Source organism: Gopherus flavomarginatus, chromosome 6 (assembly GCF_025201925.1).
Source record: "Gopherus flavomarginatus isolate rGopFla2 chromosome 6, rGopFla2.mat.asm, whole genome shotgun sequence".
Taxonomy (NCBI): domain Eukaryota; kingdom Metazoa; phylum Chordata; order Testudines; family Testudinidae; genus Gopherus; species Gopherus flavomarginatus.
The window spans coordinates 129,276,717-129,301,157 of NC_066622.1; the positions used below are offsets into that span (position 1 = coordinate 129,276,717).

General features: G+C 39.3%; 1 protein-coding gene across 33 annotated transcripts in view; it reads right to left on the reverse strand.

The window, feature by feature from the left end:
* The window catches only part of TCF7L2 (transcription factor 7 like 2), a 208,359-nt gene extending 195,795 nt beyond the window's left edge, over positions 1–12,564 (reverse strand). For 8 of the 33 annotated variants that reach the window (XM_050958103.1, XM_050958095.1, XM_050958108.1 and 5 more), the window contains exons 1-3: positions 11,754–12,563; positions 11,436–11,502; positions 11,066–11,190 (exon numbers count right to left, since the gene is read on the reverse strand). In XM_050958103.1, coding sequence (XP_050814060.1) covers positions 11,066–11,190; positions 11,436–11,502; positions 11,754–11,942 — 381 coding nt within the window. In that variant the 5' untranslated portion in view covers positions 11,943–12,563. Of the gene's footprint in view, positions 1–11,065; positions 11,191–11,435; positions 11,503–11,753 lie in introns of those variants that run through there. The other 25 variants (XM_050958078.1, XM_050958086.1, XM_050958076.1 and 22 more) reach the window with 8 other exon arrangements.
* Positions 12,565–24,441: the final 11,877 nt, after the last annotated feature.

Here is a 24,441-nt window from a genome sequence, read left to right on the forward strand (position 1 = left end):
AACCTTTAAAAAATAATCTGTAACAAATTATTTGACTTGTTCCCAAGACCCAACCTCATGCAGCCTATGAGCCAGATCTTTCTCCCAATGAGATCAATACCAAAACTCCAGACTGACTAGATGAAAAACTTTAACGGACTAGCCCCACCACAAGTGCAAACAGTCCTTGCTCCTGCAAACAGGGAATCCTATTCAAGCTAATGGGACTGTTTGCAAGAGTCAGAAATTGCAGCATTGGGTCTAAAATGATGCATATTGACTAAGAAATGTTTGTTCCTAAAGCAAAGCAGAGACAAATTTCAGTCAGTATCACCCTAGTGGGTATATCAGTCCAATTAGAATACCAATGCAAGATAAAGCATAATGCCTGGAACTGTCACTAGAGGGAAAAAATCAATCAACTCTTGGGTTCATATAAAACAAGGACAATTTAATGATGAGTAGTCGAAAATGTGGCCACACACGCACACACTCTTTCATATACACAGAAGCAGTTCATCAAAAGTGAATCACAGAGAGAAAGATGAATTTGAACCCTTTATCCCCTGTCCTTTATAAAAGCTGCCACTCAGTAAACGGAGATTGCTCTAATTACTGTGACAACTCTGCACCCCATTCAAACAACTTTTGTGTTCTGGACAGGTTTCTCTCTGAGTTTGAAATTCTTGGCCTGAGAACCACTCTCGTCTAAAAGAGGTTTCTCGTTCCAAGCACAGAATGCAACATTAACAAGTTGTTCCTCTTTTCAGCTCATTTCATTCTCCTCTTTTCCAATTGCCCGACTCAAAGCTTAATGGAAACTTGTCGAATCTTTTCTTCCCACAAACCCTGTAGAGCCCCAAAGCAATCTGTGCACAGGGTAACCACAGGAATCTCATATTGTCAATTAAAATTGGATAGACACCTGATAACAAAGTATACATACTAGAATAATATGTATCACACATAAACACAGACATGCACATGTAACCAGGCAGATAATCACATTACAAATATATTAACAAATCTGTAACAATTCCAAATTCCATTTTCATTCATCCAATTTCACTTTTGGACTAGTTTTCATTGACATTCACGTTTTTTAAAAATGAGTTGAAGTTAAACACAAAGTACACTTAACTGCCACAAGTAAGCAGCAGTTGATGTCAAGGCAAAATATACCCCCAAAAAATGAATAAATAAATTAGGCCTCCCATCTTTGATGGTCTATAGATTATGAAGATATTTATCTGCATAAGGACAAAATATCCTTTATGGGGCAATGTATTATTCTTTATACAATTATATTTTTGGCTACTACAAGTTATGTGCTTGGCTAACTCCCATAAAAAACATGACTTCTCTATTTAATACCCCTCCATTTCTTGTATAGATACAAAAAACTTAGTTCTATTTTGGGGGGAAATATGGGGAGGGCTTGGGCAAAGGGAGAAGTAAACTAAAATGCTCAGTTTAAAACAAATACACAGAAAACAACTTGGCATCCAGACATGGAACAATAATTTATACCTCTAAACAAAGACACACATGGAGAAAATAATCTCTCCTCTACTTCCCAAGGCAAACAAAAAGGTAACCATTCTGGCTACCATCTTATTCTTCTGATATGTTCATTCAAGGTTACATCTTCTCATGGGATTCTTTATACCAGTAAATTTTTAAACATACAAACCACCCACAACCTTTCAGTAGTCCTTTGTCCAATCTGGGAGCTCACAGATGCAGCTATCTGTATGCAATGCTGCACATAAACCCTATCCTATGGGTTCTCAAACTGGGGGTTGTGACCCCTCGGGGGGGGTCACAAGGTGGTTACATGGGGGTCCCAAGCTGTCAGCTTTGTGGGGCTGACAGTCCTGACCCCGCCATTACATTATATTCCCCCCCCCCCTCAGATTCAATTTATAAGGGGGGGGCTTACATTCAGTGTGAAAGGGGTCACCAATACAAAAAGTTTGAAACCCATTGCCCTATCCACACCAATACTCATCTGTAATCTAGATGCTCTTGAACCAGTTTAACCCTTGCTTATCTATACAAGTTATCGACCCAAGCTAAACCAATTTAACTAAGAACAACTTCATTAGGGATTTGCATCAGTTCAACTAGACAGGATTTTAGAACGGATTTAGTTACTTGACCCTAGTATAGACATGGCCATATCCTGGAACAACTGATCTGATACAAACTGGGGAGCTGATGACACACATGAAGGCTGGACCCTTTCTTTTGTGGCTGTGAAGCATCTCTTCAAAGTTGGAGGTGGTTTGTTTCCAAAATTCACACATGCCAAAACATTGTACTCTGCAGTATTTCCAATTTGGTATTTTTCTGAGGAGCCCTCTCTTTTTGGAAGTTCAACTGCAGCACCGGAGCGGAACTAAAAGACAGACCAGGATTTTGTTTTTTATAGCACCTTTCACACCCTAGACACTGTAGAGAGCTTTACAAAGCAGTAAGTTAGACACTGGTAAAGCAGAGATTGTGTAGTCAAACATGGCAGCCTTTATGCATTCAAGAGTACTTCCCACAGAGCCTTGGGCATTAAAATCATCTCTTTTACTGAGCAGAGGAAACTGTTCGCCAGGACACAAGGATTATCCCCTACCCATTTCAAAAAAAATTGCCATGGGATCTTTAACATCCACATGGACAGGCACCTAAGAATTTGATTTAAATGTCTGGCCATGTGCCTGAAAGAATTCAGCACCCTAAGCATCTGATAACAAAGAGAAACTATCCTCAGATCTTCTGTCCTTGCACTTCTTTCAGCAAGAAGCAAAAACATTTTAACAACGCAAATATATTTTTCCTCTCGCCAATGCCTACTTGTCTCCTATAATTTCCATCATTTACTGTCATTAATTTTTTTTTCCTCAAACTAAAACCAGCAGCTTGTGAGTCAGAGAACAATCATTAACTTTTACAACTTCCATACAAATCCACCTACTCACACCGGAAAGGCAGTATTGACTGGCAAGGTGGCCTCAGAGCAGGTCCGGTAATCACTAGGAGCCTTCCATGGGGTGAGGGCCATGGGTTTCGATGTACCATTATTGCAGAATCACACCCCAATAGTTGTTTTATTTATTTATAAAATACCTGTAGGAATCTAAAATATTACAAATCAGTGACCAGACACTATAGGAAGGGTCATTCGTTTGGAAAAAAAAAAATCGTTTTACCGCTTTTTGCTAAACTTTGAAGTCAGGTCAGGACATACAGGGCGTGATCCAAAGCCTGTTGAAATCAATGGGAGACTTTTCACTGATCTCAGTGGTCTCTGGATCAGGCAGAGGTAAGACAGTCTTCCATTAATAACTGCAAGAGGGATACGTGTTTTCTGTATCAGAAAGCTGTTCAAAATGAACTGTACAGATTATGGGTTTCATGCTACATTGCTCCTGAAGCTAGGAAGTCCCACTGAAGTTGATGGGATTTCTGGGTGGATAAGAAATGCAGAACTCACTACAGCTTTCCCTGCATACTCCCAACTAGAAAGCAAAGACATTCTCTACCACAACATTTCTCATTAAAAAGTGGCTGCAGCGTCCTTTTAAAGTGTCCAATCATTACTAATTCATTTAGGAATAACTCTAACACTACTCATAATGAATTAATTGGAATTAATCTGGCTGTCATGTGTTTCCTCAGGAATCCCACTGTTATTCAGTATTACTAAAACACCTCCAGTGAAGTCACACAGTACCCCTGTATTTAGTTTAAGGAAACTTTAAATTGATTAGAACAAAATTACCGGTGTTTTTAGTGCATCATAATTGGCACAGCAAGCCGAAAGCCAGTTATCCTCTCAGTCCACATTTACAGAATTACTCTTGCCCATTCATTCTGCATTTTCTTCAAGAATCTGGCTGTACCGTACATCTGCAATTCATTGACTTTACAATTTACCACATGTTGAGATGGAGAGGTCTCAGCTCCATTTGAATCACTGCACAAATATGCAAGTGATTTATCGTTTTAAAACTGAAGACTGCAAAAGAACGACTCCACTTTTCCTGAACATTACTCCTTCTGGCAGCCCATGAACAATTACAGTTCGTACTAATTAAGCTCTGTAAATGTGCTGTGCCCTGCTAATGCCTACCAGGCCTCAAATTTATTTTCATGAAGCCAAACTTTAGCTAGCAACTTAACTCATTCAGCACTGGCCCACCGGTTGCCTGTGTATGACCCTCAAGAAGAATAAGGGTCAAAGCTTTAGCCTGCCTAAAACAAAAGAATAAACTAGAATGGATTGAATTGCCAGCATGGAATTAGATGAGGAGGGAGGGGTGAAGTATCCTGGGAAATGAAAAAACATCACTGTTGATAACCTGTTAAAAAGGTACTACCACACCATCTTTGTAATGTGGTGTTAAGGGATTCATATTTATCCCCAGAGGCTAATAAGTTACAGCATTCCATTGACTAGGAAAATGCATAAAGCCTTCAACTTAACTGCCTTTACATTTATTTGTGGAAAGTACAATGACAGCCCCCCTCCCCCAGTTTTAAGAGTCAGGATTTACATGATTTGTAGATGAAACCCATATGGAGAACAAGAATCGATTTCTTAGTCTTTTTCTCCCCCACTCTCCCAGCTTGTCCCCTAGTAGCTGTGATCTGGATGTGACAGTAATCTATGGGGATGCTGAAATCAAGAAACTGCTAGAGAAATTAAAACTAGATTAATACCTAGGCACAGATTATTAATCATGTTGTCTGGTTTAAAACACACAGGCAAGAGAGAAGCACTTAAATTTTAACTACCCACTCCAGGAAAGCATGTTTAATCAAGAGTGAGCTGTGAACAAGCAGCTTTACTGAGTGAAGAAAATGTTTTTCCCTGTCCCCCAAGACTTTCTTGACACTTAAGAATCAATCCCTAGCTCCCCAATTTCCCCTTCAGTCATTCACCCAAATACGTTTTTTCAAGTCTGTAATATTTCTCTCTGCACTTCAGCATTCTCTCTTAGTCATCTAATAACCCTCCCCTGGCCTCTGGATTCTCTACACTTCCTCAGATACCGTTTTCTTCTTCCAAACGCTACTTCCAGTGCCGCTGCCCCCCCTCCACCCAACACTTTCTTCCCTGCAAACTCAGATTTTTCCTTCTTGAAGCACATAAAACCTTTTCCATCCAACTATTGTTTCGAAGCTGACGATGTTAACTGCTGTAGTCTGTGTATGTTTTCACATAATGTAGTTTTTTACTGAAGTCCTATCCAAACACCTTTAAAAAAAATCAGGCTAATAATACACATTTCCAAGATGCATTTAACTTGTGCATTAATCCTGGCATGTGATTTTTCTTTTTCCAGCTCAGTGGTACATCAATAAATTAAAGGGCAGTTCCAGGTATCAAGTTTCTTTAAGTATTCTGGGAAATATTTTGTTGGGTTGGTATCTAGATACACTACACAATACTGTCAGTGTGTTCATAAAGGATGCAAGCTGTAGTAACTTTTTTTTTTTTTTTTAATTTGGCTGTCTGCATTGTTTAGAATCGCTCTTGAATTTTTCTGCACACGAAGCGTTAATTATAAACTTAACTATATCCTACGTAAAAAGCAAAAAACACAAACCTGCAGTTAGGAGGAGGAGTGCAATATTCTTAGCTTTTTGGGGTTTTCATGATTTCCACCCCCACCCCCCAATCTCTCATTGCTTATAATTAGTGAAAGAAATTTGACCCACTGCCAGTGTCTGTGGACCTTGGATATTATAAGGCCAGCGTGGCGTCAAATATCTTAACATTCATAAGTGTTATAGGCTGTAAATAAACCCTGTGGATTTATGACCCTGTGCTGCTTGCCAGCAAATGACTGTGGCACATTTCTTTCAGCAGACCTGTCGAGGTGCAAGTTTGTAAAATTAACCATTTCCTTCACAAACATGCCCAATTATGAACCCAAGTTTAAGGCTTACTTACATATTTACAGTAATTTAGTACCTAAAGAAACACACATCTTTAAACCTCTCTCTAATCCTACAAACGACACCATGAAACAAAAGTTCTCACAACAGTCACAGTGTAGGGGGGATAATATCCTATTCGCCTACAAACCCTGGGGGACAACGTACACACACACTATATTGAAAATACATTTTATATACAATCAAGCACTTGTTTTGAAGTTGGGAGGGGCGAGGAGATGGTGGGAAGAAGCATATTATTTCTTGCCTGCTTCTGTCTGCACAAGAATCTCCTCCCTTCCCCCACTATAATGTCATCTACTTCCTGTGTAGGAGAGCATTTGCTAAATCCAGGTTGTCTCATGCTTAACTGCCAATAATCCAACTTCCACATAACTCCCAGACAGCTGGGAAAAGGTCCTCAGAGTTTTAGTCATGGCATAGAAACTCACGTCCACCCAAAAAATCTGCAGCTGTCCTTTCTGCACAAGGCATTTTTAATCTGATTTTGAAACCCAATCATGAAAATCTGACAAATATAAAATACTTTTTTACCTGAACTCTGGTTTACAATCATCACTGAAAGCTGCACCATGTTTTTTTAACTGATTAACCTACATATATTTTTGTGTTTGAAGAAAACAAAAAGCAAAATCAAAAAGAGAGAGGAAAGAACAGAAAAAAATCCAACATCAGTTAATGTATGAATACATTCAAAAACTGGAAAGCCATCTACTGTAATTTTTCAAGTACAGATCAGCCACTGGTGCACCTATTAAAATGTTCAATTTCCAAAGTAAATATTATTTTTAATGAAGTGCAGTACTGCAATTATCCTGTACACTCAAGTAACAGTACTGTATTATATTGTTTTGCAAGCTCCCAGAAACATGAAACTTTGCTATAACTAATTTTCATAGCCCCTTCAGAGAGAAGCTGGCTGACCAACCAATGGTGCATTTTCTCTAAAATGAAATCATATCAGGGACATTCAGATTCTTTATGGAAAAAAATTAACAGAATCCAGACTATTTACCATTGTATCCCACTAACACTGATTCACTCTGCTTCAGAATTAACAATCTACCTACTTAAGCATTCAGAAGTTTCATATTGTACGTTCCAAGCAATTTATACCACAGGACCATCAATTCTTACATAATAGCATGTTTCTACACAATTCCAGAAACTTTATTAAAAACACGTCCATTTAAAAAAAAAAAAAGAGTGAATAATGCACATCACTGAATGCTAAGTATCATAGAGCACTAAAGTGCTGACATATTAAGTTATATCTACATTATTAAACTAGTTCGTGGATGTTAATACCATAATCCATATTGCAGACATTAAACCTCAACCATTAAGATTAGTACAGAATTAATACTGTCATATCGAAACTGAAATCTTAACATGCCTAACCATAAATATTTCTGAAGGAGATGAAAAACAATTAGCATAAATACCAAAAGAAGGGCAAGAACACCTGTTCTTTTTCAGTACCGATAAGCATTTTATTGTTCTCTATTTAAAATGTAATGACCTGTGTAATTACAGTAATATTACATTGTATTGCAGGGGGCTTGGAATGTCACACTTTGAAAAGTGTTGTCAAAACAATTCAAGGGGGGAAAAAAGGACCACCATTAACCCTTCACACTTCAGCGTCTACCTCTTTTGTATTAGAAAGGATTATGTTTGATTCGGGAGATAAAGGAAAACATCCATTTTTCAAGTCTTTTTTTTTTTTTAAGTTTTCTTTGCTGAATGTAAAACCTTAGTGAATGGGCTGCTCTCATATTTTGCTCTTCCAAGCATTCAAAATTCCGAAATGAACACACGATGCTGCCTTATGTGCAATCTAGTAACAAATTTCTCACTTGGAAAGCAAACAATTTAGGGCAAGGAAGATGCAATAGCACTGATAAAAATATGAAAAATCTGCTGGACAATATTCTTAACAAAATATTTCTATTTGCTCGTTGAAAACATGAACTAAAACACTAAATGCAGGATTCAAATTAAATACAACTTCTCTGTTTTTAAACTTTGAAATGAAAACTATTTCCTTTATTATTCCTAATAGCCAGCTACCACAGTCCCTCTTCAAGTATATGCAAGACAGACAGATTCTCAGATACATTACTACATTTCTATTTGACTAGATCTCTCCTTAATGCGTATCTGTATTCTTAAAAGCCATCCACATTACTCTATCAAAGACAAAATTAACATTATACAGAAAAATCTTTGTCAATTTAAAATAAAATTATTACTATCAAGCTTTATGGAGTCTTCAACAATTAAAGCATTATTCTTGAGATAATGTATTATTCATCATAAGCAGATTTAATGATACTTCATAATTCTTTACGTTCTTAAAACAGAAAAGAAGAAATCAGTGTTCTCAGGAGTTTGCTTTTGAACAGACAGCTGCAGATACATTTACAATTAACAAAAATTCTGCTAAACCAAAATTAACAAACAAACCACAATAGCAGAAACAAAAAAGAAAAAAATATATATGCTACACAACTACATCACCTTTTTACCTTATATTCTCTGAAAATTTAAAGGATAGGGTATTAGACATCTACACAATATGTATTTTTTTATATATTAAATAATAACTATTCAGAATTTTCTATACATTTCCAACTTGCATTTAAAACTAAAATCTAGCTGGTTTGGGATTCAAAGCTGGTTTAGTAGATGTCAAGAATACACCTAGAACATACAGTATCTCAGACAACACCTATCCTGCTTATCTTTAAATTATTCTGCTTTCAGGCCTAAATGAATAACTTTTAATTTTTTCAGCCATAATTAAGTGGCAAGCAAATACGGAGACATACAGAATGTGAAAGAAAAAAGGTGAAGATATGAAAAGGTTTGTGGTGCAAATAAAATTGCCTACTGAGAATGGAAAAATCCCTTTTAGAATCCATCTGATAACACACTACAAGGCCACCTGCTTTGTCAACAATAAAATAACATGTAATCTTTTATACAATACCTTTAATTCATACAAATAGAACATTCTTATGAAGGTCTTTTTTCAATTTAGGGAGAAGGGGAGGAATATTTCCATTAAAGGTAACTACTAAATGATCCAGATCTTTAGGTTCTAACAAGAAGGTGGCAAATCAATGTAATAAGGAATTATGTCTGTTGTAACAAAAATATGTGAAAAAAAAATCAGAAGACAAAAAACCGAAAGTGATACTTCAATTAAGCTATTCTTGGAATACTGAAAGCATTTTAAGTTTTTTAAAAACTGCAATATAAACCTATTTGGAACAAAGTCATTTTGGGGGAATACTCTGAGATCTTGAACCTAACCTTACAGAATTTGAATTTTTTTTAAAAAAAGCCATGCACACACGAAATATACACATAGCCATATTTGAAGCAAAATATAATGCATTCAGTCCATGCTTTTCCCCTCCCCAATCATTAAAATTAGAAAATGCAGTCACCCCCTTCCACAGTCTGAGAAATCATGGTGCTTGAAAAGCAGCCTTACAAGATAATAACCATAATAAAATAAGTAAAACACTACCACATCTTTAAATACAAAAAGAAAATATTTTTTTCATATCTCGATCCCTCTATATTTACTAATCTAGGTTGCTACTGCTGCTTTACTTAGTGAAAACAAGCCTGACCTGATGTTTAATATTTTAACGCTGTGAAACACTTGTAGATAAACTGGACTCATCCAAGACTTAATCCATTAGCACAGATTCAACATCTACTGAACAGTAGATCTGTTATTTCAAACTGCTCTCTCATGTTACAAAAAATGTGTAAATAGATACATGGTGATGGTGGGGGACCCTTCAGATTTAAAAGCACCTAAAGAATGCAAAATGACAAGGCTGGGCAAGTGTAAACAAACACGTCTTAGCATTTTGTACTCCCCATGGGCTTACCATTCATAATTAAAACCCCTCGTTTAAAAAAAAAGTAGTCTTGATGTGTGTTACATAGGGATATACAGCACAGTTAGTGATACTACAAGGCATCAAAGGAAAAAACAGCAGCAAGAGACAAACCTATCCCCATCACACCCCAAAGTTTAACAGAACCCCATTATCTGAACTACAATTACTTCCCTCCTCCTACATACACACTCTCTCTTTTACCCAGGAAATCTGGCTCTTCATCCACACACACACATATTTTCAGCAACATTATTATTTCTAGAATGCACTTCCAAGTGGGGGGTTTGTTTAATCTATTCATTTTTTCTTAAAGGCAGTTTCTGTTTATTGTATCAGTCCTGGTCTGTGCTCTATTCTAACTCTTTTCAGGACTCAGCTTAGACGCACACAAATAAAGAAAGAACTCCTTCAGGTCTTTTTCTCCCCTTGCAAAATAAGAGCTGTGTGTTTAGCTCCGGGTAAGGATGGGCTTTTACTGTGAGCGTTCAAGAGATGGATTCATCTCCCTGATCAAGGTTTGTTCAGTTTAAACTAATCAAGCATGTGAGTTTGCAATGAAATGTCAATAACCCTCCCTACCCCCCAAAAAAGTGTAAAAACTTGCCATAAACATACAGAGAAAGAGAAAGAGAAATTGCAGAACCAAAGTGAAAAGGCCACACAACTTGCAATGGAATTTTTTAAAAAAAAGTTTCTAGTCTTACAGGATAAGAGAGAAACTATATAACTTGGAGACTCCTAATACAGTACATCAGTATCTGAGAGAGCTTCTGCAGCACGGAAAGGGTTAAGGGGGAGGTAAAAAAGGGAGGGGAAGAGACCAAGACGCCACTGAAGAAGGCAGAAGAAAACAGATCATTCACCATGGCAAATAAAGAGTTTTGTAGAAATCAGATTTGAGATTCAGCTGATGAGAAAAGAAACCAAAACACAGCCTGGGATTTATTATTTTTTGAAAGAAGGGAGACTCGAGAGGTGAAAAGACCTCCACGCAAAACTGAAAGTAAAGAAAAAAAATATGGCGAAGGGTAAACAAATCCCATTCTGCAAAAGCCATGAAAGTTTGGAAAGTTTGTGACTAAGGGGAACGGGGGGGGGGCATGCAGGGGGCTTAGAGCTGGGGAGGGGGCGAGGAAGGACATTACAATCCTAGCAGTGAACGATCGGTTAAAATAGAGAGATGTATATGCGCCACTTACTGTTCTTGCAGTCGGAGAGAGCGATCCATTGGGGAGGTACGGGCTGCTCAGGTCGGGGATCATTATAAAAGGATAACCAGGGTATGGTGGGCCCTTAAACAACCCTCCATCTTGCCTTTTCGCAGCTAACATGGCGGGGCAGAAAGAGAGAGAGGGGGTGAAAAGGGGGGGATAAAAAAGAGAGAGGGGTGGCAAAAAACTTTGTTTAGAAAGTGTCTCTCCCCCCCGCCACCCCCAGGCAAAGTTGTGCAGCTGGGCCAGCTGCACAGCAGCGCGCCGCTGGGGCCGCACTGGGCTTCCTTCGGCAAGTCGCCCCGCAGAGCTCGGGGGTTCCTCGCTTTGGGGGTTGGGGGGGGTTCGTGGTACTCACCTTCTTCTAAACTTTCCCTCGATTTATCTCTGAAAGTTTCGGACCTAGGCGGAGGCCGCCTCTCCGCCTGGGGGGGCAGAAAGGAAAGATTCGGGGAGGGGGGGAAAGAGAGGGAAACAGAGTTACAAGTTTGTGCAGCGGAGGAAACTTAAAGCCAAACATTGTAGCAACATCACAACACCCCCCTCCCCGAGTTTTGTCTGAGGATTAGCCCCCTAAACACAGTGACAAAGCAAAGCACAACTCCCCTCTGCCCCCCCACCTCCGCCTGCCCCCAAAGCCAAGGGGGGGAGGATTTTGGGGGGTTCCCCTCCTTACCTCCGAGTCTGAGGAGCTGTTTTGGTTCGTTTCTGATTCATTGACCAGCGAGGACTTGACATCCGCTAAATCCCGCTCGGCCGAGGAGTTGTCGGAGATCTTCTCCTCCTGCTCCCCTTCGTCTTTGAAAGAGATCAGCTCATCGTTGGCCCCCAAGTCGTCTCCTCCACCGCCGTTCAGCTGCGGCATTTTCCTGCCGGCTGACCCCACCAGCAGCAATTTTGCAACAAGGGAAAGGGGGGAGGAGGGGGGAAAGAAAGGGGGAAAAAGTTTGCACCGGGGGAGAAAAAAGTCCAAGGTGAAGGGTTCTTTTCTTCTTCTTCTCTGTTTCCTCCTGGGGAGGGGAAAAAGAAGGAGGAGGAGGAGGAGGGGAGGGAAATGTCTTTCCTTTCCTCTTTGCACCAGTGACTTTGGGTTTCTTCTTCTGGATGTTTTCCCCCCTCTCTTTCTTCCTTCCTTCCAGGGAGCTGATCAACGTGCCAAGGGCGCACAAACCCCACACCCAATGTGACAATAATAATAATTTAAAAAAATAGACGGGGGGGGGAAAGGGGAAATTGTTTTTGAACAAAAAAATACCAACAAACCCAACAAGAAGTCAGCTGGGGGGGGAGCCGCCGCAGATATAGGGAGCCCGTGCCGCTCGGGTTTGAGGGAGTTGAAGTTAGACTGAGATCTTTTCAGTTCAAAGGCGGCGCTGATTGACAGATAGAAAAAGGGGGATCGGAATCCAGAGGAACGGAGAAGTCTGGGATCCGGGATTATTGACAGGGAGAGAGAAACACACTAGGCACTTAATGAGATGCAGGAGGGGGCGGGGCTCCCCGGTGACGTGGGCATAACTAAACAGGTTTGGGGAATGAGCGAGAGGGAGAAGGAAGAAAGAGGAGGGTGGGGGAAGTGGAGAACTAACAATGATCCTTTTTGGCAAGAGCCAGCGAGAGTTTAGTGAGTGTTAGGGGAAAAAAAGGGAATGGATTGAAGGGAGACAATGGAGGGGGAGGAGGGAATGACCCAAAGAAAAACAAAACACAAATACAAGGGGGGAGAGGAGAGAATTGCTCTCTTACTTCAGAAGTAGATTTGCACAAGAAGGAAAAAAATATATATAGGAGTTAGGAAGAGAGGAAAAGATGCCTGCCCTTGGGTCTGCTGTTTGCAAAGCAGTAACTTTTATAGAGCAAAGATGATTAACCATATATATTTGTATGCATGGGGAAAAGTGCAATCTCTCAGAGATTTTCTGTAGCATTATTTTTATTGTGCGTGGTTAGGTTTTTTGCTTTGGTTTTTCTTTTTTTTTTTCGGTAGGCTTTTTTAAACCCGTTAAGATTTTTTTTTATTCCCAATCGTTGTAGGTAAGAAACTAAAATAATCATATAATAAACCCCTTTTCTTACCCGGCGTTTTCTTCTTGCATGTATTATTATTATTATTTATTATTATTATTATAGTCCTACTGGATTAAAATGTGCAAGATAACTCTTCAGTCAGCAGATATCGCCAAAATATTTTTTGGAGTAAGGCATATTATTATTTTTACCTTAATGGGGGAAAAATTGGAGGAAAAGGAATGTGATTGATCCGTTAATTATCAAGAGAGGAGAGAGATCCAGGACTCTGTGACTTGAGAGGTGAAAAGTTTTTTGTGTTGACGTTGTAAGCATCACAACAGGAAAATTAAACTGAAAGTGACATAGCCACTGGAATGAATAGGACCAGCTGAACGGTCCCCAAAACCAGCCAGCAAATGAGTTACCAAATGTAGATTATTGGGGGGCGGGGAGTAATTGACCACTCAAGACATAACGAAAGAGTATTCAGCTCAAGGATTTGAGGCAGCAGGGTTTTTTTTTTTAAGTCAGTACCCAGAGAGCAGGCTGTGCACAGCAACAAAATGGGGAGCAGAATAATGCAGATGCAAGAAATGACATCTGGTACCCGAATATAATGTGCTGAAGAGAGAAGGAAAACAAATTGATCTTCTAGCAGTGACAAATTATAACAATAGACGAGTCAATGGGAAACTTTAACATGGACAAGGAACAAAGGAGGGAGGGGGGCACAGAGACAGTAAATTCAATGGGAATTAGTAAATTGCCTAATGGAAATGGTGTTAGAAAGCAAGGGGACAGGCTGTACTAAATAATCCAAACATTCCCCAAGAAATCTGACCTGCTGCTCCTACTAAGGGCCATTCAGCCCCAAAACAAAGTCAATTTGTCATGCAATATTTAGAGAGTTTTGGGATTTCAGCTAAACTGTCTTCTTTAAAAAGAATAATAAAAATAATAATACAGAGATCGACAAGGCTAACACAAATTCTCAGGCATTAAAAAGTTCACATAGAAATTTGCATACTAAAGGCAAAGATGCAGACAAAATAGAAATAAAAAATTCACTGCAACTTACAACTTTAATATTAATCAGTAAAGCAGAAATAGAGTGAAAGGAAGCATGAAAAGAAGTAAAACAAATGTGTACATTTAATCAGACAGGATTGCATAGGACACAAAGAACAGGGCTAATTAGTCTCAGCAGGTAGGGACTAACCTTCAGACTTCATAAATAAATAAGTCTGTGAACAATGTCTAAGTGGGAGTATGGAGACAGAAAAGGGATTATTTCAAGACACCAAGTAAAAACATGAAGAATGAAATACTTCACTGTTAAATCAATGTACAAATGGATTTAACCGTTTCTTTTTCTTCTGGTCTTTTGACTAACTTGCTTTTACTTTTAGACATTTTGCAAAATAGCTATGGTTGGACACACACTTCCCAGTTATCCTTGGCTATGTAATGGCTACATTTTGCAAGCTGTTTACTTGCAGAGTGACACAGTAACAAATAGACTCAATTTTGTTTGTCTTTTGATTTTTTAATTATTTTAAAATCTGGTGTGATATGAGATTATAAATACCAAACATGCTGAACTGTTACTTACTTTATAGGACCATGTGTTATAATTGGATCTGACTGAACAAAAAATAAGTTTTTTTAAAAGGGATTTTTATGATCTGGTATAGATTTTTAGGAAACATGCTTCCCTAACAATTCTGCATGGTAATTAGTGCCATTACTTGTCTAGCATCGAAAATGTGGTTGGTTTTCTACTAGATTCTCTGCCCCAGGGACCTAACAAATGAAGAACCTAATTCTGCAAACAGTTATGCATGTGAATAATGTTACTCATGGATTACTCATGTAAGTAACGCTACTGACATCCGTAAGCAGTTGTAAGATCTTGTTAGGCCCTGGTCCTGCACTGGGAACCCAGGTGCAAAGGTTGGCCCTAGCAGCTCCTGATGTAAGAGGTCCCAATCCTGGAATATATTCCCCACTACACCCACGTGGCTGGGCACAGAAGCACAGTGAGGTCAAAAGAACTGTGCAAGTACAGAGGTTTGCTCATGTAGAGTTCATTACAGGAGTGGGGCTTTAATTATTAATCCTGTGCATTTTTCTAACTGACCCATGCTTATCCTTTCAAACAGCTACATTTAAAAAAAGAGCAAGTCACAGTGTTGTCATTATTCATTAGAATGTTATTATTTAATAAAGTTACTCACACTAGCATATGCATCATATCTATTTATTTATTTCCTGGTTTCCAATTTTAATAGCTCCAAATATACAAATGCCTTTGGTGGAATGAGCTCTCAAAGGGTCAATAACACCTGTTAGCTGGAGGGTACCCTGGATAAAAAATGTGTAACTTGCAACAGCCAAAGTAATGTAATATTCAGAAAAAAAGTCAAGCTAGTCCATTGTGTGAAACATATGAGTTATTGTTTTGAGACCCAATTTGAAGCAACAGGTGGTGTGAAAAAGGCAGGTGCTAAGAGTTTGGCTTTCCATAGACACCAGTTATCCTGGCAAAGTTGTCCTATGGCGTAGATCTGGGAGCACAAGTGACTGTCTAGACCATCATAGGTCTCAGCCTTGGCACAGGCTTGCTTGTGAAACAATTGGGACAAGGTCAGATTAGGGAATTTGTATCGTTTACAGTAAGTAATGTCACCATTTACATTCACAGAATGCCTTTCAATCCAAAGGATTCCACAATGCACCAGAAACAGCACTGGTGAAAAGCGGAGTGGGGGTTCCAACAGGGAGGCTGGAGCAGTTTTTATAGTGGGGGTGCTGAGAGCCATTGAACCAAACTGTAAACCCTGTATATTATGGAAACCACTTCAAGTCAGGGGGTGCGGCAACACCACCCCAGCCCCTAGTTCCAGCACCTATGGGTGCCACCCAATCCATATTTCACAACAGAGAGGAGAAGGGAAAGTTTCGCCCAGGCTAACAGGGTAAACCCCTAGTTGTATGAAAAAATAGTTGGAATCTTTAACGTCCCCTGCAGAGGCTATGTCTCTAATAGAGAAATATGGTCCACTAACTGCCATTTGGACCGAGCAGTGTGCCTGCTAGACATGTGGGACAGGACCTCCGTCCCTAAGGTCTTCTCCAAAAGCCCCTACACTGTAGACTTGCAAGCATAGAACTCTGCTTATCTATCTCAGAAACACTGAAAGACTTGAGTTGATCGTGATAGGATTTGAATCTATAGTTTGAGGAACTTTGGATGTTGCAAAGGTGATCTTAGACCACTAACTCTGTTTGCACTGCCATAAGGTTTTTCTGCACTGAGCAGGTGTTGATGAAACTTACAAACAATGGTGGCTACCTGGAGTCTATGCTTCCAACATTGTTGCCACAGATGGAGCTGCATCAACCTTAGCAATGATGGGAATTTTTTCTAGGATAGACAAGGCTACAGAGCCAAAGGATAGAGGCCCTGAGTGTTCTACGTAATCAGAGCACTGACAAAAAGAAAAAAAAAAAGATGCGGCAGTATAAAGAAGCTATAAAATGGGGAAATGCCAAAAAACCAAAGTGATGGTTCCACTGTGAGATTTGCTGTTTGCTTTATCTTTCGTGTGGGCTAGACTGATCCCCAGGGATATACTTTACTTCACCGTTTGTCAGAGGGACACTTGGAAATAAGACACCCAGAGACCTTTTACTTACTGCTATGGGAACTAACTTCTTTAAATCCATGTTCAGTTTCACAAGTCATGTCTATGGAGCAGTAGAAACATTATTCCATTTTTAGTGCCTAAAATATTGCTATGCATCTTGGTTTTGACAGAAATAATTTTACCTAACAATAAAATGCTTAATGGGGGTAGGAATATGCATGCAGAGTGTAATCACACATTATCATGAGGTGATATCAAGTATTATAGGGGTGTGTGTGACAAGAAATAGGTTCCTGAAACACAGAATCTTCCATACCCGTACCATTTTTATTGACAACATGTCTTTTAACCCTAATAGTAATGGAAGAATCCCAATAAATGAAACATTTACTGAATAACTTGCCTTATTTTCGGGTGGTGTCTGATTCCTTTCTAGCTGTCTCCAGAAGATGTTTTTAGCCTAATTTGCTCCCTAGAAATTTCATTCACCAGCGTTATACATCTATGCCGTTTTATTGCCTGAAGCCAAGTCAGAATAAGAACTTTCTTAAGATATACTTACCCTAATGCTGGTCTACAAGAATTGGTCGGATTTAGTTTGATTTATTTGTGTAACCCTATGCTTACAGTCTTTCAGCCATCACTGTAGAATTGGCCTAATGTTTCTAAATGCAAAAGGAAAAAGAAAGAAAAGGAGTGAAAACCAGTAATATCCATGTTTCAGAGCGGTAGCCCTGTTAGTCTGTATCAGCGAAAAAGAGGACTCCTTATGGCACCTTAGAGACTGACAAAATATCCATGTTCATTTATAATAATGATGCTTGGTTACATTAATTGTGTGTATACTTATATGTCTACATGTTCCAACCAAATGAACTCAAATAGCCATTGTATATGTTTACTTCTGCAGGAATTCCAAAGAACTTGTGCATAGATACATACATACATGTAAATGCACACACACACATAAATCCCAGACAGAAATAACTAACCAAATACTGGTCTGATGTAGTATGACAATTGCTATGTAATAAATATGTACATACATATATGACAACAGTTAAGCAGCTGGTGAGCTGAGACCACTGCCTGTAATACTGAACAATATTGTCTCATTGTTTCCTTGCATTCCACCGTCTGTCTGTATCCATCTGTTGTCTCTTGTCTATACTTAAATAGTCGGCTCTTTGGGGAAGGGACTGTCTTTTGGTTCTGTTTTGTACAGCACCTAGCACAATGGGCCATGACTGGACCTCTGACATCCCCCTACAGTACACGTAATAACTAAGAATAATCACTAATCACTCAAACACAACAAGTTTTATAGTGCATAGTACAATGGATTCCCCCATCTCAGTTGATGCTATCATAATATAAATAATAAGAATGGATGAGGTAACTGTTTAGCAGGGTGCAGCGACACTAGTTTTGATTTAGGACATGAAATGAGAGAGTATAGGATGTCCTGCAAGAAGTAGGCTGAATGTAATGCCCTCCCGTACACACACATGCTGGGGCAGTGAGCCCAGGCACTGCTTCCTCCCACTCCCCGGTAGGGAGTTGGGGGGCAACTACAGACAGCAGGCACTCCTGCCAGTGTTTGTAGAGGGCCTAGCAAAATGGAGGCCTGGTCCATGACAGTATGGTAATACAAATAACTAATGATAATAATTAGAATTACATTTAGGCCTAGACCACAGAACTAACAATCCTAGCATTGTAACAAGCATACAGGTCTTTGAGGTGACTATAATCAAGACCCTGGATTTTCATCTCATGCAAAATATCTTAAGTTTCCAAATAAAAGCCTTGTTTTCTCAACGATAAGAATAATTAATATTTATAATCTCACCAACCACATGTTGGGAGCTAAACAGCTGTTTATGGAAACAAGGCCCCTGTCACAAAAGGTTTACAATCTATTTAATTGATAATTGATCTAATTAAAGCATCCAACAGAAATATGGTGCGCAGCAAAAAATGTTTTTAAGGCACCCCATTAAAGTGTTTTAAAGACTTGACCAGCCTATTTGTAATGGAGCCTTCTCCTTTACTATTTCTTATCAAATGACTTTCTAATGAATAATTCTTGAAAAAGGCTGTGGTTGGCTTTTCATATGCTTCTAGTTGCTCCTGGAGCTTATGACTTTCTGTGCATTTTCTGTCATTTGGCAAAGAGCTCTGGAGCACGTGCAAGTGGTCACAGGTCAGCTGAGGAGTGAGACAAGTAGAGCTCTGCTGAAGAAACAGAGCAGTCTCTTTCTTTGTAAAGTATGCTGCCACTTGGCAGCAGACAGGGGTTTCTCTTGCAATGGGGAATCTGAGCCTATGCATATCAAAAAGAGTGGCACTGGAGACATTTCTGGTAGGCTGTTGTCTCAGGCACATCCAGCCTTTATGTAACCTCAGGGCATAAATAAGCAGACAGGAGGTAAGGGACAGACCTTCCTGTGGTACAATTAGGTGACAATGAGCTAGCCAAGTAATAAGTGCAGGACCCCCAAACAGCTCAGTATCAGCAATACCACTGAGAATTATTACTAATTATTTGTTATCTTGCACTATGAAAGTATCCAGAGGCCCCAGTCATATTTAGGACCTCTGGACACCACCAATGTATAGGTATAGTTGCTAGGCACTACATAGACACAGAAGATGCAGTCACTGCTCGGAGGAATTTAAAATCTATGGGCCCCATCCTGCAGCTGGATCCAGGCACGCTGGCTCCCGAACCTGTACAGAGCCCCATTTTCTGTGGATGAGGAAGCCTGGAGTAACTATAACAATAAGCTACTGAAGAGGTGGACCTGCAAGTTACATCTTAGGCTAATGGACACGTGTTAAGAGGACTCGAAGCGAGTCAGCAGTGTCACTATATTCTGCTTTGTGGGACAGACCTTCCTTTACTTGACCAATCTCAGAAGAGGCAGGACGCTAAAGTCAAGAGAGCTCTGTACATCTGCACACCAGTTTTCTGAAGTCCTGAACATGGCACGAGAAATCATGGGATCCCATTTATCTCAGTTTCCATGAGACAAGATGTGAAGTCCTGATACAAAACAAGTAGAAAAAAATAACTTTAACAAAAACCTTTCAGCTTCCCTTATACACAATAAATAGGCAAAAAAAAAAATTTGCACAAACTACTACTACTTTTTTGTTTTGTTTTGCAGGTCATCTTTAAAAGGTAAAACTGCTACACTTTCAAAATTCATGGTACTAAAGAAATGATATCCAAATGTTTCGGATGAAAGCATTCAGATTGTATGCAGCAAGACATACACTGACTTCCTATTTGGGTGACCATCAAGAATCACTTAATGTCATTACTAACCTCTACAGTCCATAACGCATAATGTTCACCTTCATCAGCAAATATCTGTTTAGGAAGTGCAGTGGTTCATGCACAAATCTAGAAGTCCAGGGTTCAGTTCCTCATCTTTGCCAATGATTTCCTGCATGTCCTTGGGAAAGTCAGTTATCCTGTCTGTACCTCTGTTTCCACATCCATAAAATGGGTACACTATTACTTCTAAGAGGTGGTTGTATGGCTAAACTGACGCCTGGTCTATACTAGGAAATTAAAGTTGATATAAGTTTCTGGCTCAAGAGTGTGAAAAACAGTGCAGTTAAATCAACCTGTCCCCTCATGTGGATAGCATTAGGTCGATGGGAGAATTCTCCTATGGACTTAGCTACCACCTCTGGGGGAGGTGGAGTACCTACACCAGTGGGAGAAGCCCTCCCATCGCTGTAGGTAGTGTCTTCACAGAAGCACGACAGTTTTAAGCACAGACAACTCTTAAGTGCGTTCAGATACAAAGATCTACTGAAAAGAACTACTGAACACTGAAACGTAAAGTATTATTAATATAGCATGATACTGCAAATGAAGAGTATTATACAGTAGAGACATCTTTTACTATAATCCTATCCATTTATCCTCATAAGAAACCCAACCACAGTGAGCTGTTTATTCTCAGCTCTTGGGTTCTGAAAAATGCTTCATTTGCAATAGATACATGTTAATCTTTTTCACAATTATGTCCTTGGTATCTTAAAGCAGATGCTGAAAAAGATACTATACAAAGAGTAGGGCTAGGAGCAATGACTATATGTTGAAGGCAGCACTACAGATGTGTAGGATATCTAAATATGACCATATGTATTAGAAAATATTGTATAATTTAGCCCCAGGTGTAATACACACACTCTCTCTCTCTCTCTCGCTATCTAAATTTGATAAAACTAACAAATCCGCTTGTTATTAGGCCCATATGAAAGCAAAACGAACCTTACTGCAGGGTCTGAAGGGGAATGGGTGAATATTTTTTTAGGGAAGAGGGCTAATATGGTGTTCTCATATCAGCAAAATATTGGTAATAGGAATCTGTGCAGTTGCTGAGCGTTGTGTTTGGGGACTAGGAGACTTGAATATTATTAAAGGAGCTGTAGCAAAGTGCATCAATCTGGCATGTACTAGCGCCAGATATTTATTTGCCAGGAACTGGGAGGTTGGGGGGAATCTCAGCAGGCTTGCAGTCGAGGAATGGTGGACATTGCTTTGATTCAAGAAAGCCTTGGCACAGGCATCTTCCTGGATGTGGATAACATAATGGACTTGGGGGAACATATAAAGTCACACCCCCTGTGGCTTGGTAGCAGCTCTGGATGTGAATTATACGATTCTGGATTGATATGTTAAGGACTTGAATGATGACTGTCTGCTTACTTTCCAACATCTGAGTAATGTGATTTTTTTTTTCTTTGAGATTCATGGCCAGTTGTGCTGTGATATGCAAGGGGGGAAAAAATCTTGCAACCTTCAAATAAAAATATAAATTAAAAGAGAGAGAGAGAGAGAGAGGAGAGTGGTAGGGATGCACATCATTTAACGTTCTTCTAGAACAAAGTCACACATGAAGGCCTGGCTTCCTTATTCGTCCTGTTTATTGATAAGACCCAAGAATACTAGTTTTCAGTATAGAATGATTTGTGCAATGGCTTCAAACGAACCTATTCAAGTGTGCTCTACAAACAGAAATACACTGGGAGCTGGGCTGAGAGGCCCCATTCAGATGCATAGCAACAGTGTCCAAAAACTCATTTCCTAGTCCCATGGAGAAAGTTTCTTGATTAGCTCTGGTCTGCTGGGTTATGGTTTATTTCTCTCAAAGCTCATGTATCAAATAATATATATGGGTTTATTTTTAATATCATCATTCTAACCTGGGTTCAATGCCAGTGGTAAACAGCAACAGGTATTCAAAATTAGGGTGCATGCTGCCATTCAGTGCCCTTCAAAGCACAATTATTTAATTTTAGTGTCACGTAGTCTTGCTTGCTAGCGAATTTTGGATTAGATTATCTGACAAGTTCCTTCCAGTTCAATCATGTATGTTAACATTGAATAACGGGCAAGTATCTGCTTATAATGGCAAAATACTTTGGAATGCTCATTCTTTAGCCAAACCGTGCAAAATATTTATATTACAATGCTGCTTTATTTTGTATGACATCTTTCATACAAAATAGCTATGGCAATGCAAAAACAAAACAACCCCCACCCCAAAAAAACCAAAACAGCTCAGTGCTCCATATTATAGGAAAAGAGTTAATAACAAATAAAAGAGTGAGCGAAAAATTAATGTTATGGGTTCTCAAAAGTTTTTCATAGCGTAGACCATGTGTTGATCGCTCCTCTGCAATGGAGACCACTCCTCCCACTCATGCTTGCGTGGACCATCATTTCTCATTCCCTGCTGCACAGCCCGCCCTACCATTCCCAATCATACAACATCCCTGTGGCAAATGATATCACTTACTTAAGTGGAAAAATAATATTTGAAAAATGCGGATGTATTTTTTAATTTTAATGTTTGGTCCTCTTTTTTTGGAAGAAGTTTTCAACAAAAAGCCCATCTGCCTGGACAAGCAGCTGGAAGCCTGGTGGTTGATGGTGGAGATGTCGCCATGTGACATGACATAGGTCCCCACAGAACATCAGGAAATGATTCACAGACCTCCAGGTCTATAGACCTCAGTTTGGGCACTAATGACTTATAAGAAAGGCAGGAATGGTATATTTCCAATTCCAGCTGAAATTTCAAAAGAGATGACTGAGATGGAAAGATACAGAAAGGCTTTTCTGGATGGCAGGAGCTGCAGAGAAGGTGACTTTTCACCAACAATGTCAAGATTTTGGTTAAGGGAGAGAAATGACACCAGACCTGCTTGCACAGACAGAGTGGAAAAGGACATCTTGTATTAGAATGATTAAGGTCCAGGCAGGTTTGATTTTCCTGTTGTATCCATACACCCAGCATTGTAGAATACCTACTATTCTATGCAGGGGTAAAATCAAAGGTTACATTTTTAAAACCAGACTGATTCTGCTCTTGCAAGCTTATGCCAACGATCAACCATGTGCACAAAGTCATGGGAACAATTAATTCCAGGCACTAATGACAGCATCTAGATTTCTAATTGCATGATTGCACCTGCAAAATAGGTGGCGGATGTATACCTTCTGTCATCTCTGTCTAACTACCTGCCGTTGTTTCCGGGCAGAAAAATCAGAGGGCAGATTGAGGATCCTTTTAAATTGTGACCCTAAAAGGCTCTTGTCTTTTGCTATTTCTAGATTCATCTGTCTGAAGGGGTTGGTGCACAGAATCCAAGGGAGTACAATGGCTTTTCATTAGGATTTTAAATGGTTTTCATGGCTAACTCACCCATTTGGCTGGACAAAGAAGGGCTAAATTGGGTGTTTATAAATTCCTAAAGAACTGGAAAAAAAAATGTTTTTAGCCACAACTTCTCAAATAACTGGATTTTTTAAAATAAGTTGTTGTGTATCTTATCCCCTCGTAGGGTCACAATCGGAAAGATCTTATCCAAATAGACTTTCTTGAGACTCATGGAATTGTTTGGGTTGGAAAGGATGTCTAGTGAGTTGGATAATCCTGCCTTGTGCACATTATGCAGCCACTGAGAAGGCAAGCATTCGATAGGGAAGTAACAACATCCAGGCGGTCTTTAGAAAGATTGCTTTTCTAGTAATTAAAATGAATTCCTGACTGTGGTGCAGCACCTACTGCATGCAATAATGACCCTTTAAAATCTATTATGTCAAAACATTCTCCTAAACCTTCTACAAACATAATGTTTCATTTTAAGCCTAACAATATAGTTCAGCACAATATGTCTGGGGAAGGAAATTCTACAATCCTCTTGCTTTTGTCTTTCCTGGTTATTAAACTGCAAATCGTTTATTTTTTCATATTTAAGGCCATACTATGCAAGGCTTGATCTTTACTGTCAGTTATTTAGAGCCCTGGAAACCTTTATACACATTATTTAAATAGGTAGAGCCACATGAGTACAGATGAGCAGGATCTAGCTTTTGTGTCATCATCTATTAATATGTGGGCTCAAGACATGCTCTTGCTATGAATGGGCGACGAGACTTCGGAGCTTTTCACTTCTAGGTCTCTGGTTTAAATACAGCCTGGTTCAGTGGTGGCTCTATCAAAAATTACTTGTTGGTCTCCGTTCAGTTCCACCTTCTCAAAGGTCAAAAGAAAGCAGCAACATTAAGCTCTAAACGAGCTTGGAAAATGAGCTTTCCTCTCGTCCTATTTTTAATTATTATCTTTTTGCATTATTGTACAATCTAAAGACCTCCGCTGAAATCAGGGCCCC